General features: G+C 32.1%; 1 protein-coding gene and 1 long non-coding RNA gene across 4 annotated transcripts in view; one reads left to right on the top strand and one right to left on the bottom strand.

The window, feature by feature from the left end:
- LOC125048939 (serine/arginine repetitive matrix protein 1-like) overlaps nt 1-16,388 on the top strand; it is a 112,736-nt gene that overhangs the window by 15,336 nt on the left and 81,012 nt on the right. The window contains exons 2-6 of one of the 3 annotated variants that reach the window (XM_047647915.1): nt 8,384-8,588; nt 8,880-8,916; nt 9,308-9,477; nt 9,863-9,935; nt 10,448-10,632. In XM_047647915.1, the coding sequence (XP_047503871.1) occupies nt 8,475-8,588; nt 8,880-8,916; nt 9,308-9,477; nt 9,863-9,935; nt 10,448-10,632 (579 nt within the window). In that variant the 5' untranslated portion in view covers nt 8,384-8,474. Of the gene's footprint in view, nt 1-8,288; nt 8,589-8,879; nt 8,917-9,307; nt 9,478-9,862; nt 9,936-10,447; nt 10,633-16,388 lie in introns of those variants that run through there. The other 2 variants (XM_047647914.1, XM_047647916.1) reach the window with 2 other exon arrangements.
- LOC125048945 lies at nt 9,648-10,513 on the bottom strand. The gene is made up of 2 exons (XR_007116914.1): nt 10,414-10,513; nt 9,648-9,899 (listed from the first exon to the last, which is right to left on the bottom strand). It is a non-coding gene; the product is annotated as an uncharacterized LOC125048945 (long non-coding RNA).

The following is a 16,388-nucleotide window of genomic DNA, read 5'->3' on the forward strand; positions in this document are numbered from 1 at the left end:
CTGTAAAGGAAAATCGATTAGTCAATTTACGAAAAATCTGTTTTATCACAATGTCTTCCTTTACTTGAAACATGAATTAGTGCATAGCCGGGGTTCAAACCAACAACTTCAGGGATTGCACACTTTATGCAGTGTTCATTACACATACTATTGATTGCATTAAAAACATAAATTTTTACTTCTACACTGCACTATTTCAATTAAATTTTCATTTATCTCGTTTTAATTTTTATTTGTTATTTTTAAACAGCGTTACAAAGTTACCAATGAAACACATAATAACACGTCGATTTTATTACAGTAAATATATATATATATGATCACGCAACATCGTCAATTAAACAAACATTCTGCTGACTTAATTACTTTTAATAGAATACAATATTTGCATAAGCGCACAATACGTATAGTTTTATTAATAAAACTAGAAAATCGTTCATACTGTGCGTGTGTAGACTATTTGATTAATTAATCGTATAACAAAGCGATCGATTTAAGTCACGCTATATTGTTCTGATATTTGGTCTCAGGTCATATAAGAATGATTTGAGACCAAAATCATTCAAGGAAAATTCATTCTTTGTCATTCAAGATCGTATTCGTATTGCTAATGTTGAATGACTTCCATTTTTGGTCCTGATATTGTGTCTAAATCGAGCCACAGAAAATATGTTGTATAATATATATTATGAATTTTTTACGGAGATTTCATGGAATTTATTTAAAACAAAAACATATTTACCTCATAGCTTTCGCTTTACACGAACACATGACATGAACTCTATTAAGTATGTTTTATATTAATAATACGTTTGTATACTATTTTTTCCGGTTTTATTTAATAATACAATCAGAATACGGTAAGCTACAACAAATTGAGTACTGTTTTTTGTTATATTAAAATACATTTGACATTACACAAAAACCGTAATAAATCAATGTCCAAATTCAGGTTCAGAAATCTTTATTGAATAACTATGGAATAATGACTTGTCACAACAACCTTGAGTAAAGGGTTAGGCGGTCAATGGGCCAGTTACTCTCCATTTCTATGATTTTATATACGCTTTTGAAGAATAAGGCTTTGTATTGTGTACTGCTTTATAATGCGTGTTTAATAATCTTAAAAGAAATAAAATAAATATAGTTTAAAAAAACTATATTTATTTTTAAAAATTTTTTGTTCATTACCATTTTCAGCCTAAATTAGGAATATTTTTTCACTTTTAGTTTGATGTGCTTTAAAAGCGTGTTTTTTAGTTTTTTTTAACTATATTTATTTTATTTTTTAGTTAATTTTTTTTAATTTTTTTAATTTTTTTTTCGGATTATTGCATTGTCATCGATCTTTGACAGGTGCGCAAAGTTTGAATTAAATCTGTCCGTTAAAAGTGGGTCAAAATCGAGTCCGAAGGAGTCGGTTACATACATACATACATGCATACATACATACATCCATACATACATACAGGTGAAGCTAATATAAAGCGTGTAAAAAGGAACATAAACAAGCTGTATCCTATACCTATTTATAAAACATTTTTGCGTGTTTTGAGCAGTGTTATCTTAGTGGCTTGACAGGTGATTCTCAACCATAAGGTCGAGTAGTCGTATCACAGCTGCGAATCAATGGACTTGACTCGATTCACACTCTTATTGTTAAGGAAAACATCGCTTACCCAACACAGAAGACTGATCACCAACTTCCCTATAAGGAAAACAAAAAAGTATAAAAAACAAAAGAAATCTGAGGCCAAGGCGGAGTTTGTTTTATTTCTGCGTTTCTGTTTTTCATAATAGTTTGTGACTACCTCCAACTTACTGTTTCCTCTGGTAGTTCGAAGAGATAAAGTCATAAGAATGAGCTCCTTAGCTAAAGATCAGCGAATTTGTCTCCTTTAATCGTAGCATAAATAATGTAATAGACGGATACAAATACTTTTTGTTTAAACATTGTATAAGTGTTATTAGAAATATATTATAAAATCAACGACAAAAATATTTGAAATTAAAAATCAGTCTACATACAATAAAACATCGTACCCGTGCTATGTACTCGTATGTATGCAATAAATATTTTTATATATTTAAACCTAGTTTAATATAAAGTTTTTTATTTCATATCATAATATGCAAGCGTAAAAACTCCTACATTAGTTCTTCCCTACTAAAATGTATTCCATTAGCTTGAAAAACATAATAGAACCTATTACGAAATTACTATTTTTGTGTCAAGTGTTTTAGCAATGTTTATTCAAGCAGAACCTCATTAATTGTTAGTAATTTACTGTGGAATGTCAAGTTAAGTGATCAATTAATGATGCAAGTTTAAGTAACTGACGAAGTGGGTTAAGTTCTTTTTTATTGGGCTAATTCAATGATGAAATCAATCACTAATTCTTAATATGTGGACACCTAATTACGTTTTAAAAAGTGGATAATCACACAAATATATTAAAATATAATTATAGATACTTGTATTTCTTACACCACATGCATTTATAAACCTTGAACCATTATAAGAAAAAAAATGTGTGCGTGTACTAGGTGTACACACGTAAGAAGTGAAACTTCTTTATGACCTTATTTTTCGAAAAATGATCTACTATATCCAACTTTACAGAAATTGGTTAAATAAAGTTAAATTAGATAAAGTTTAACAAAAGGCTTTTATTATCATAGACATGAATACAAATACAATTATTTCACTTTAACTTATTACTGTACTACTATGTAGTACTGAGATTATTACATAATTTCATTAATTGTAATAGAATTATTAGTATTACTATCATTGTTATCGTTATTATATATAGTACACGCACACATTTTTATTTTTGTTACTAATGGCTTCGAATCTCTTCGGATCAACTGTGGTAGGGACAAGAAAAAGATGGCGCGTAACCGAAAAATGTGACAAATGTGTGTAATTTTTTTTCCAACGCCGATAAAGAAGTTTCACTTCAATAATTGGATATTAATAATATTGTAAGAATCTAGGAACCTATAATAAAAGTAGTAAAACGTTTTCATGCATGTATTAGTGAATGTTAATCTTTTATCTCTTATAAATAATTAACCTATCAAGGTGTGAAATGAATTGTCTTAGAAAAGTCTTGTAACATCTAAGTAAACAGCTTCCTAGCGTTATGCAATCATTTTGCATATTAAATCGTCAGTGGTTAACAGCGAGCGTGAAATGTTTACTAGAAATTCTATTGTGAGGCAATTAGATAATGATTTTCCGGGAGATTTAAATTATTATATATTGTTTAGCAGTGTTTGGTTATTCAAGAGTTAACCCTGAAGACATATCTTCGAACGACATGTCGTAAAACATGACAAAGAATCTACGATTCAGGTCAGAAAAGATTATTTTGGGTAGAAAGTGACAGTGTCACATTATTATTTTATTTATAGAACAGGGGTGGCCAGGAGGCTCACCTGATGTTAAGTGATACTGCCCATGGACACTCTCAATGCCACAGGGCTCGCGAGTGCGTTGCTGGCCTTTTATATATTACTTGTATAAGGATTTCATAATTGAATTCGTTTCATTCCCGTGTCAATAATACTAGGGAATGATAATATACGTATAATTACGATTTAATATTGGGCAATTAAACTAGTATTTTGATTTGATATAAAAATTAATACGCTTTTTTACTATTAATGGCAGGAATTGTCGTAACTTAAAAATTATTTTTTTCCTGTTACAACTGATACATAGTTAATGAATATTAATGTTTATAGTTTCCTAACGCATTAAAATTAATACTTTAATTGCACACATGTTTTCCTTATTAGTAAGTTAATGTTTCTAGAAACAGTGTACTAAAAATTTGTTGTTGCTGTTTTCTTTTTAAAATGCGACAAAGACACTTTAGTGTAACTGTACTAACTCACTTAAATGTTTTTTATTGTAAGAATAGTTGGTATAAAAACAGATTTAGATTTGTGTACTGAAGAAATAACTGTACGTCAAAATATATTATTAACAAGATCAATTGTTTCGTAATTCAAGAAATAGAACCATCGTCGCTTTAAATTCTTTTCAAAATGATTGCTATTAGTAGCATATTGTTTTGAAATGTCAGATTTTTAGATACAGTTGACCTCCGTCATAAATATAGGCTCCTAGTCATTTTGGTAATCTACTCGCTATATTTGGAGTGACCTTTTTGTAAATGGTTTTGCAAATGAGACTAATGCAATATCTTAAGAACTGGGCGGACAGCTAAGGGACATTACATACATTCTTGTGAATATTGTTTATGTTTTTATATTACTGGTAGTTTAAAAAAGTATATTCTTTAAGATTATTTAAGATTCTATAAGATTCTTTAAGATTCTTTAAGATTCTTTAAGATTCTTTAAGATTCTTTAAGATTCTTTAAGATTTTTTACGATTCTTTAAGATTCTTTAAGATTATTTAAGATTCTTTAAGAATTATTTAAGATTATTCTGATCCAAAGACGATTTGAGTTGACGATTTAAGTATAGAGCCCAATGTGTGACTTGATAATGTCATTTTGCGTGGTAGGTTCTCTTTAACAGAAGTATTCCATAATATAAATAAATAACAATCTAATAACTAATAAAATAGAAATTATGACGCGACAAAAACAAAAACCAATCTTAGAATAATATTTGAGGTTGCATAAAGCAACATACATATATGTATACCTTTAGTAGCCTTAAAAAGCTGTCACCATCATAAAATACTTTAAGGTAATATAATTATCATAACATGTAATTTATGAAATCAATCACTAATTCTTAATATGTGGACAACCTAATTACGTTTTAAAAAGTGGATAATCATCCAAAGATATTAAAATATAATTATAGATACTTGTATTTCTTACACCACTTGCATTATAAACTTAGTGTGAACCTTGAACCTTAAGTAGAAAATAATTCGATATGAATAATATTGTAAGAATCTTCTTCTTCCTATTCGGTGCACTCTTGACAGAGCGGTCGTGATCGCTAGGAAGTAGTGTAGTAGTAGGGGCAGATGCGATGCGCTTCACGACGTTTTGCGATCGTCGCCTATTAGTGGTCATTAATTGTAAGAATCTAGAAACCTATAAATTATGACGCGACCAAAACAAAAACCAATCTTAGAATAATATTTGAGGTTGCGCAAAATAACATACATATAACATTTAGTAAGAAGCCTTAAAAAGCTGTCACCATCATAATACGTTAAGGTAATATAATTATCATAACATGCAAATGATTTACTATACATGCAGGGTTCATTAAATCTACTAGAACAAGATATTTACTTGATACAGTCCATTGTATTCGACCTACAAGGTGATACACCATTTTAGCGACTAAATAATACACCCACGGACTCAGTTATGACAAAAACATTATACGATATCTACCGTTATGTAGTTAGTCATAAGACCTAAAATTCGGTGAATGTTTTTGCTGTTTCAGCCTGATTTAGCGGTAGTATGATGCTATTGTTCTAAAGTAAGCCATTCGATATTGATGGGCAATGGAGATAGGTAGATAGCCAGAAGCAAATCGGGGTTGAATGCAAGGTCTAAAGGCTCTTTGTATCAGACCCTTGCTAATTAAATGAGTAATATACAAACTATATATGTCTACAGAATAGTAGGTGATACAGTCCTGGTGCCGTAACAATAATTTGTTATGTCTTTACCTACGGTATAAATGATACGAAGCAAGGTTTCAAAATATGGCTCAGTGGGCGAACACTTGAGTAAAGCTAATAGGTTCTGGGTTTTGTTTCTGGCGAAACTTCTAACTTGAAGCGAAAAAATCGGTAATAAATTCAATGGACGAAAATAAATTAAACTATTTTAAATTAAATTATAAATCAATATAATACAATAACCATAGCCGTGACCCAATTGGGCATGAGCACAATTTGTCATGAGCGCATCACAATGCCCACGGGCGGCCTTGCGTCATGCTGCACTGGTCATTGCACAAGGGCGCGGCCAATTTGACACGTGCTCACACCTTATCTCACGACTATTAACATTATAATTAAGCGCACAGTATTTCTAGATCAAATACCGCAGTTAAAAAATAATATACAATAGCTATTATATGAATTCCTTGGACCCAACAACAGGATAAATACAGTTCTCCATTTGTTTCACAAGTCATATGTATATATATCAATCAATCATAATTTTTTCTTAGGAAATTAATCGTATTTCATATACTCGTATTTAAAAATCGAGTGTACTCCTCCCTCAAAGGCCGGCAACGCACCCACTAAAAATGGGTGTCTATGGGCCACAAAGACTGCACCTTTTGGTCGTCCCACAAGCTCGTTTGCCCCCCTATTATATAAAAAAAAATACTTCGGGTAAGATGCAGACTTGAGACGTGCTTGCTTACGCTGCGAGATAAGTTGACTTACGGAAGACATACTTAGCAATAAGCCACGGCGATATAACACACGTACTTATATTTACATAAACAATATTTTTTGTGTGAAATAGTCTCGTATCAATTAAGTAATCAGTCTCTGCCAACCACTATTTTAGTGTAGTAATCTTAGATAGTTAAAACATTAATAATTAGTAGATAATCACATTGGCATTCATAAAATAATTGTTTTATTTTTAATTTTTATTAATTATTTTAGTATGAAACAATTTACAGTTATTAGTTCGAATATTGAAACCATAATCCACATTCATTATATAGGTACTTTAAATAAATAGCAGAATAATAATAATAATTGTAATATTTTCTAAAAGTCAATTTTATTCAATGGAATGCGTTTTATTTTCTTTTGTTTTGCTTCACTGAACTATCGAGTTGAAATTCGCAGAGAGAAAACACATTCTTAACTATTTTTAATTACAAATATTTAGATAATGTATGCTATTTAATATCTTGTATATTTTTTAAAGGACTAAAGTTTTACTATTATATATAAATAAGTTTATAATAATATAATTTTCTAAATTCTAAATACCGTATTGTAATTAAAGAAAGTATATTTTACAATAAGTATTAGTATTTGCATAGAGATGTGGGGTCTCACTGCATCTTCTACCGCATTTACCACGGAGAGTGTTCAGAGGAGTTGTTCGGATTAATACCTGCAGTTTCATCATCGGACGTCGAGGCATAATACTAAATTCCACCCTTATCACCTCGACGTCCGTCGTTCGTAAGCGTTTTACGGCAGTTTTTGCCCCGAACCACCACTATGAAGAACCAGCTGCCCACCGAAGTATTTCCAAACCAATTTTGCTTAGGGTCACGAAAAGAGTATACCAATTCTAAACAAGCCGGCAACGCACTTGCGATCCCTCTTACCATGTGAGTGTTTATGGGCGGTGGTATTACTTAACATCTGGTGAGCCTCCTGCCCGTTTCCCCCCAGTTATAGAAAAAAATATATATTTTACAAATAAATTTTCTTGTTGTCGTTACCTGGATTATTTTTAAATTTTACTCCAATCTAAATAGAGCCAATACCATAAAATTAATTAGTTTACGATTTATGGTATGTGAAGATATAAAATTGATAGCTTTTTGATATGAATCGCACATGTCGTGCGCGTGCGACACACCGGAAGTGGCCGCGTAACTAGTGGAATACTCATGCGCCTCTTGCATTTAGGGTTGTTTATACGTTTTCATACCTTATTCAAAAGATTAAGTTTTTAGTGTAATATAAAAAAAATTGAAAGATTCGACAGAACGGAAGTATAAAGTGCGCTTTCTATATCTTCCTGTTCTATGTTCTATGTGGTATTTTAAATCGGTTGTATGCAAGCTAGATAATTTCAATTTTATTTCAATAACTTAAAATCATTGATTAGTAAAAATAAATAAAATAGCAAAAATATAGATCTATAATCTAATAGTTACAACGTAAAAAGCGTGTAAAAGTAAAGTGAGATATTTTGTGTTTGAAAATTAAGGTTTTTGGTCTTTGTTTGAAATACTTTAAAAAATAAGCTTCTTCGTACTAACATTGGTTATTTTGACATACAAAATTAAGTCTCTTTACAGAGCAAAAAATTTCTGGTTTGATCCTGTGAGGTATAAAATTAAATAAAATATGAAATTGAAGAATCCAAAGAATAACAATTCCTCCTGTTTCGGTTAGAACGCGGACACCTTTGTTTTCTTTCGCAAAATATAGCCAGCCCTAATAAATATTATAGAGGTGCCAAAAGAAAATGTTAATCCACACGATCCATTAATTGCATTACAGCAAAGCCTTTTGTGTTCAGTCAATTATTAGCAAACGATTTGAACACACGGTATACGTAATTGTTTGTTATTACTTTAATTGTCTTTAGTTATACAATAAAATAATTAAGCATAATAAATTTAATATTGTATAAAATTGGTGTATTTAAGATCAGCTTATCTATGAAAATAGATTTAGGTTGATGTGTTAAAAGTGTTGTCTGTAAATAACGTAAGCTGAAGTGTAGTTGTATGTATTTTAATGGTGACAGTTTTCTCGTTGAGTGAGCATGGCGCCATCAAGCGGCGGCCGCGTGTATTATTACGTTACACGACGGCGCCAGCGAATTCCGACGAATATAGTTTCGGAAACTTGGTAAGAGATGGCAGTAGTTTTTGAGAACATATTTTATAAATTATAAAATATTAAAATAAACCCAACAACTAAAACTGAGGCCATATATCATATACCACTTGTATGAAATCAAAATGTTTCTCGGAAATTTCTGACATAATTAATAATTGATTCCTATGAAGTGTGTGGAACTATACTTTACACGTAATAATTTATAACAATCTAAGTAGTTTAGGTTATGTCGTGTACATAAGGATTATAAGTGAATTTTGTGTTGTTTCAATTAATAAGTACTTATTTTTATCATTACAGGCAGAGCCAGGAGAAACGATAGCTACAACCAAAGAAGGCAAGTATATATTTATAAAGACAATTAAAAAAAAAACCTTTTTTTACGAGGTTCTACAATTATAAGTTAAAATTAATCATTAAAGTTGTAATAATGCTATAAATTCATTATTGGTTAATGGCGTCCAATCATAATCAAGCTAAACAATGTTCAGCTTTTACCCTTAGATGTACGTACCTCGGATACGCTTACCCCAGCCTGGTTAATCTCTTAAAATCAATGATTAATGTTACGATTTGTAAGTTGCACTTGCGACCACTAGCGAGCCCTCTGGCAATGTGTTATTTATAAAAATACTCTTGCCAATGAGAAAAACGAACGAATGAAATTGATGAAAATATGCCGTTTCTATGACCTCCAGGCTTCTAACATTTATATTTGTATACTACAGAGGAATGGGTGACACGCAAGACGAGCGAAGTGACCACAACACGTCAAATCGCTACGAGAGTAAAGAGGGAATTGGTGTTGGAAGATGGCCGCATCCTCCGTGACTCTGGACCAAAGATTTCTACTTCTGTCAACGAGGATACACATACCACCAACTTTCAACAAACTGAGGTTAGTTAAATTAAATTGTATTCGTATTTTTGTGCCGTGCCATCAAAAACAATCCGCAATTATAGAACTCAACAGTGCAAAAAAATAAACACAATTAAATATTACATAGATAAAGAAAAATAGTAATATAATATGTTTCCTTTTTCCAAAAAACAAACGAAACCAACAAAAACAATCCATTTTCATTTATTTATTGTTAAATTTGCGCCAATTATTTAAATCATTTTCTTACGACGAAAATTGATTGATCACAATTTCATATTTAATGTCTCAAGATAATAAAGAATTTAACTAAAGAATTTGTAAAATGTAATAGTTCCAGTGAGTTGTGAACTTCTTTTCCCCTTTTGTTAGAAGTGGCTTCATAATGCATATGTAATTACAGCATAGGGTACCTGAAGACCAGCAAAATCGAGAACCGGCTGAAAATCATAAAGTAACGGGAGGAGTTTACGATGGTAATTATTTTACTACTTTTTTTAATTGTTTATTGCTTAAAAATTACAAGTAATTGAAAAAAACTTAAAAAATAACTAAGGGGTGCACACCTTAGTACCCTTAAGGGCCAAAAGAAATGGAATAAAAGCATATCTTAGACTTTAGAGCAATAACGATGATTTCAAACGTGCGTTATATGTACAGTTTCACACACACAAAAACGACGGTGTGTATCAGGCACTGAAGGTTTACACCTACATGCCTATTAGAAATGATTACGGAACAGATACAGAAATCTGAGGCTTAGAGCTAAAAGGTTGTAGCACCATTGGTATATATTAAAATATCAGGAAAAGTCGTAGTTACGTTATTGTTTAAACATCAACAACGCTTGCCCAATATTCAATAAAAATTTACTATTAGTAATAATAAAAGATTTACTATAAAATATAACACAAAAAAACAAGTAAATAGTGCCATTATTCTTTAATTTTTTACCGTATAAGCTTCAATATAATCAATTGTTTTTTAGCACTGGATGGGCCCGAGAATGCAGTGGTACCAAACGATGCAAAAGTCTTGGTGTCTTCGCAAGTGGTTGCGAATCCAGACGGGAAAGTTCGGGAAAGTCACGAACGAAAAGTCCTTACCAGAAATATTACAGATAGAGTGAGGGAGACAGAAGAGAAAATACATACTGGCGATACTACGCACGAGGTTAGTTTCTTGCACAGTTTGTAATTTATCGCTTAAATTATAAGTATTTTTAAGAAAGATTTCTCATTGAAAAAGTTATAAGTTGTTAGAACACATCCAATAATAAGGTTATCGGAAATTATAAATAAATTGAATGAGATTCATTTTAAGAGATTGAACAATTTAAAAAATATAATAATATTTAACTCATTAAACATTAAATAATAACAACAGCAATATTAAACGTTAACCCTGAAACGATATGGTAAATTTTGGCCAATTCAAGAAACGTTCAGGCGACACACATAACCCTATAGGTAGTATGTAAGTAAGCCATTTTTAATCTAGACGGATCTAACGTTAATAAGCTAAATGAAATACTGCTGGTCTGTTGGAGCAGAACCATAGTTTATTTATAAAAGTTGCCACATCGACATAATTAAGAATTTAAAAATACGGAATATTATCGTGGCTCTATACATAATTACAAGTATAAGGCCAGTCAGGACTATAATGTGCATTACCATATTCTGAATATAGTAAATCTCTAGAGATATTCAATTTAGTAAGCTAAAAGCATGTGGTGCATTTAAATCCCACTGCAATAAAGGCGCCAAAGTAGGGAAGTGCGTTTGACTTTCGTATAATATTAGTAATACTTGCTTATAATGTTAAAGCGTAATATGAGTAATACCATTTCTTTTTAAGTTACATTAGTACTTGGAAAGGAAATCAATTATTTTCTGTAAACGTTTTAACTATTTGACGCAAAAACTTCGCGCGAGTGGTAGGATCAATAGTATAAAGACAACAAATGATTAAATCTTACCATTTTCTATACATATTATTAAATAAAAACTTAGCTTTGAACAGTAATGGTCGCGATCTTGAAATTTTTAGACTTAAAAAATATTCAGCTGTAGAGTCGATGACGTCACGACGGAATTAATGTCACGGTAAGTCCGTGTTCTCTATGGCGTCATAAAAAGTTCAATATAGAGGGCACGCTGAGTATTTAGCTCCAGTTTTTGTGTATTCGTTACGTAGGTAAGGTCGTTGACTCCTATGATACGGCCCTGACCTTTATTATGTAGTCCTGATAAAGGTGAATTTACATTGTGAACATGTTGTTTACTTCTGAGGTATAGTTATTGAGTAAGGTACACACGAAGTGTATAGTATACAGCTTTCTAAGTTTAGAATCAAAATGTTGAACAGATCTCTTCTGTATGGCAACAGGTGAAGATCAAATTAAATTATCTATTTATAAGGGTGATTAATCAAACGTTAATATAGCTCGCGGAAAAAAATGTTTTAAATTTGCTAGGAAATATTGTTATTATTTAAACCGCAATCGATTTTAAACTTACTATCAGCAAAATTGGTAAATACCCAAGTTTTATTTGTGGCTCATAACAACAATGGTATAGGTATTGAAATTCACCAATCCGATAAGCGTTTCAAAAACAGGAAAACAGTGGTCAGTTCTCCGCTAATGAAAGTCATAACAATAATTGATAGGTTGAACTGGTTTTATCACGACGCTTGTATTGGTGCTTATAAATTCTTATCTATCAATGGATATTGAGTAAAGCACACATAAAGTGTATAGTTTACAGCTTTTAGAATTCTAAATAGGGGAAAAATATAAGTTTTGCTTTGAATAGCGTAAGGAGATTCAAGTACTCGCCTACTGTAAAGAATGTCGATAAAAAAATAATACGTATGAATACTTTTATTATCTTACAATTAATTTTTAAATCAATTAATAACATTTTAGAGGCAATTTCCGATAAATTTACTCATTAAATAATTATTAACATTTAATTGAGTAATAAAAAACATAGCGCTCTGAATTACCGGTATACACTCGACAACACAAAAAGAGTTCCTTAACCTTCAAATTTATTTATGTTTACTGTCTAACAAAAATGACTAAGATCTCTTAGCATTTAAAAAACCGCGGTTACTTATGCTTTGGGTAACTGCGCAAACGGTGTTGCCAAGTCAAATACAAGACTTTAAAGAACGCAAGTTCCGAGTGATTTTTCATAAAAAATATAAAATATCTCCGTAATATGTTCGAAAAATTATTTTCTACAAGCGAAACTGGCCGTTATGATGAACCTTGATTTGTATAATGCAGAAGCGTCTCAAAAGTGTCTTTTTAACAGCACTTAGATCATGTGGTTGTAACTTTCTGTCACTATTTGGATCTGCCGGGTCCGGATCACGGATAAAGTCAATTCTAATCATAATTACCTCTTGTCAACGTTGTAATCATAAAATATGTCAACAATGTTCGATACCAATAAACAAATATAAATAATGCTGTGAAGCAGGAAAGAATGGGAGTTACGGTAATTATTACGTGAAGCGTTCCACATTCAAGATATTGGTAGGAAAGGATTGAGAAAGGAATGTGGAGAGGATCATCTTAATGTGAGTTTATAGAATATGCGAAAAAAAATTATTAGATAGCTCGGACTGGGATTCAAACCCAAAACCTTCCGAAGACATGTCGGCTACTCTACCATTTGAGCTATCCGGTCTATACTAAATTTCCTTTCGCTTATTCTATATACATTAAGCCACACCGTCCATCTTACGGTAAGCATTTTTACAAGCCTTTATACGTATCGAAACCCAGGACTCGTGCTCTCGAAAAGTCCTTTCGACGTATCTTGGTCCTGATTCGGCTATTTGCTCAAAAAAATGGCAGCTGTGGTGCATCTCAAAGAGGCGTGGAGCCATTGTAAAGAAAAACTTTTAGCTTCGATGCACAGAGAAGACTGAATAGACTCAGCAACAAGTCCAGTTGATTTCCTTTATATAATTTCTCTTATCATCAATTATCGCGGTATTTCGTTAACTGTCAATGTCTTTTGACCACAATAGAAATAAACTTTAGTCACAATATATTTACTGGCAACACATTAATAGATTTAATAACAGAAAATAGTTTTTAATAAATCTCTTATGAAGTGAACTTAACAAGACTTGTCCTTAGACACAGATAACGTTTCAAACTTTAATATTGTGCTTTGATAGTCAGCTATTGGATGGAATTTACGTTTATCAGTTTGTGGTTTTTCCATGTCATCAGACTGAAATAGCCTACTGTGTGGCTTAGTTACAGTCCTTATTATTCAAATTGTAATAATTATTTTACATAAGTAGCTTATCAAATGTGCGTCAAGTTAGAAGGAAAATAGGCGATTTATGAGCAGAGGTTCAAAATAGCAACCTATATATTGATTTTAGGATACGGAAATTCAGTTTCTCTTCAAATAAAATTTCTATCACACAGTACGAACATTTATTTGTAATACACACACCGAAATAAAACAAATCACATTGATATATTTTTTATTTCAGACCGTACCAGGTAGTCGGTGAAAAACATGTGAAGTTTAATTACATATCAAAACATCTTACACACTCGGTGACACATATATCAACGTCTTAACTAGACTACTTACGCATTCAACGGCGACATACTGTCTGGTGCGTTAGTAACATTACCAATGTAATTTATTAACTCAAATGAAGATAAATACTTTTTCCGTCTTCAAGAGCTTCCGGTTTAGTATCGTAAATTTTACTGTATTTAACATCAAAGATGCCCTAATTTGCAAGCTTTCAATAGTCCGAGATGTCAAGGCTAATTAAACTGAATTATAGGGTTATGGCAGTTTAGGCAATAAAAAAAAACATGATCTTGTTGTTATATATGGCGCAACAGAATTCGCTGACAAGTATTCATTCAGGTCAACTTTCATCAGATGAGTTCTAGAATTCACATCTTGACGTATGCATGTACGGAAGCGCCAGGATATCTTAAACATTGAACCACTTTTAGAACCATGTGAAACATTAATAAGGTAATAAGTAAGTGTGATTGAAAGCCACATGCTGAATTTGTCATTTATCGACAAGTGTTAAAGAGGAGAGTAGAAAAGGAATTTTCGGCTGACACGAAAAATAACTTTGGCAACTACCATTCAGTTACCCGATAAAGGATGGCTTATCAACATTTTTTTGCACACTTAAAAAGTAATGTAGCACTTCATAAATGAACGAGTACTGCTTGAAACTCATAACACCAGCATAACGTTGCTCGCGTACATTAAAAACCACTTTGGGTAGACAAATTTTGGAGGTTTTAATAAGTATCAATTTAATTATAGACGCATGAGAATAATATTATTTATAAACTGGAATTTTAGCGTTGAACAACAACGTACGCATTAAAATATTTCGAGAAATTGACAATGAAAAATCTAAAAGTGGATTTCAAAATCGAAATAGAAAATTTATTATTTAACTATACTTAACTCAATTATGTGCAAGTGGTGTAGTAAGTAAATGACAATTTAGTTGTTTAAAAATTCGATAACGGCAGTGGACACATTATCTTCTTAACATAGACGCCAAGTAATTGGTAACACAAGACATAGTTATCTAAATGGATCGTAAATCCGTATTTTTGCTGGCGAATTTTTTTAAGAACACTGGGCAGTGACAGGGTCCCAGTTTTGTCAAATTGCGCAGCACATATATCAAATACGCAAAACAGCGCAGAGCTACCAATCCCGTCGAGGCATTGAACAATTATAGGAGCGATTTTCTTATCAGCCGTTTGTCTCTCTAACTGAAGGCACATGTCTTTGATATTGCAATAAAAATCTATGAATGCATCCGGCTTGTGAGAAAAGTTATCCTCCGGCCAAGCGGTGTATTGATAATGCGATATTTTTTGCACCCAGCCAAACTTGTCGGTCAGACTTAACAAAGTTAAATTATAATGTGGCTTGATACTAATTTTTAGGGTCTTAATTCTAAACTTATCACTAACTTTCACACAACCCTCCTTTGAGGACCAGTATTGGTAACACTTCTTATCACTTAATCGACTGATCAACACTATAATTTGGACTTTGTAATTTGACACCGCTTGCCAAAATTTGTCACAGTCATCTTCTTCCAAACTTTTAATACAAATGTACTTCCGCTCGAAATCATAACCATCGACGAAACTTGCGTCAAGGACCGTCCCATCATTCCTGAGCTTGATGCGACAGTTAAGATAGCGCGTAAGATACATACCTAGTTCCTTTCTACACTCATTCTCATTCTGAGCTGACGCACTGTTTCCCTCTTCGTCATGACGAAGCATGCTGAGGGACTATTGCGTAATATTCCTTAATGATCCTGATAAGTGAATCAGGTCTGTTCATAAAGCTTAGAAAATCACTGGCATTGATATCTACAGCGGAGTTTGTTGCCATTTTTCGAAGTGTTGTTTTCTATCGAACTTAACTAAGTTCAACTATTGTTGATAACTTGAGGATAGAACTTTTCGAACTAATTTCCATTTCACGGTGTTGGAACTTATATATCCACCGCCGTGCCCATTATTAATCAATTACCTTAATCAAACCGTTCCCTTGCGATGCATTTCAGAACGTAAGCATCGCACTCAATGGCTTCATTATCGCTTAGAGTCACGTGAGGTAACTGTGCTTAGCAGGTTAGTATGCGCAACCCCTTGATTTATGAATAGAAAGGGGGAAGTTTGTGATATGTGTAGGCAAATTAAAGGTTTGTTGGTGGAAAATTGGAATGAAGCCAATTTACGGGTTCACCCGGTCATCAGATTTCCCCATGACTATCAGTCGATGTTTATTTTCAATATAGCATAACAACAGTCAAACATTTTTCTTCAACGTAAATAGAAGGTATTACATTATGTACCTAATTCACTTACAAGTAGG

The sequence above is a fragment of the Pieris napi genome, chromosome 4 (genome assembly GCF_905475465.1).
Source record: "Pieris napi chromosome 4, ilPieNapi1.2, whole genome shotgun sequence".
NCBI classification, from domain to species: Eukaryota; Metazoa; Arthropoda; class Insecta; order Lepidoptera; family Pieridae; genus Pieris; species Pieris napi.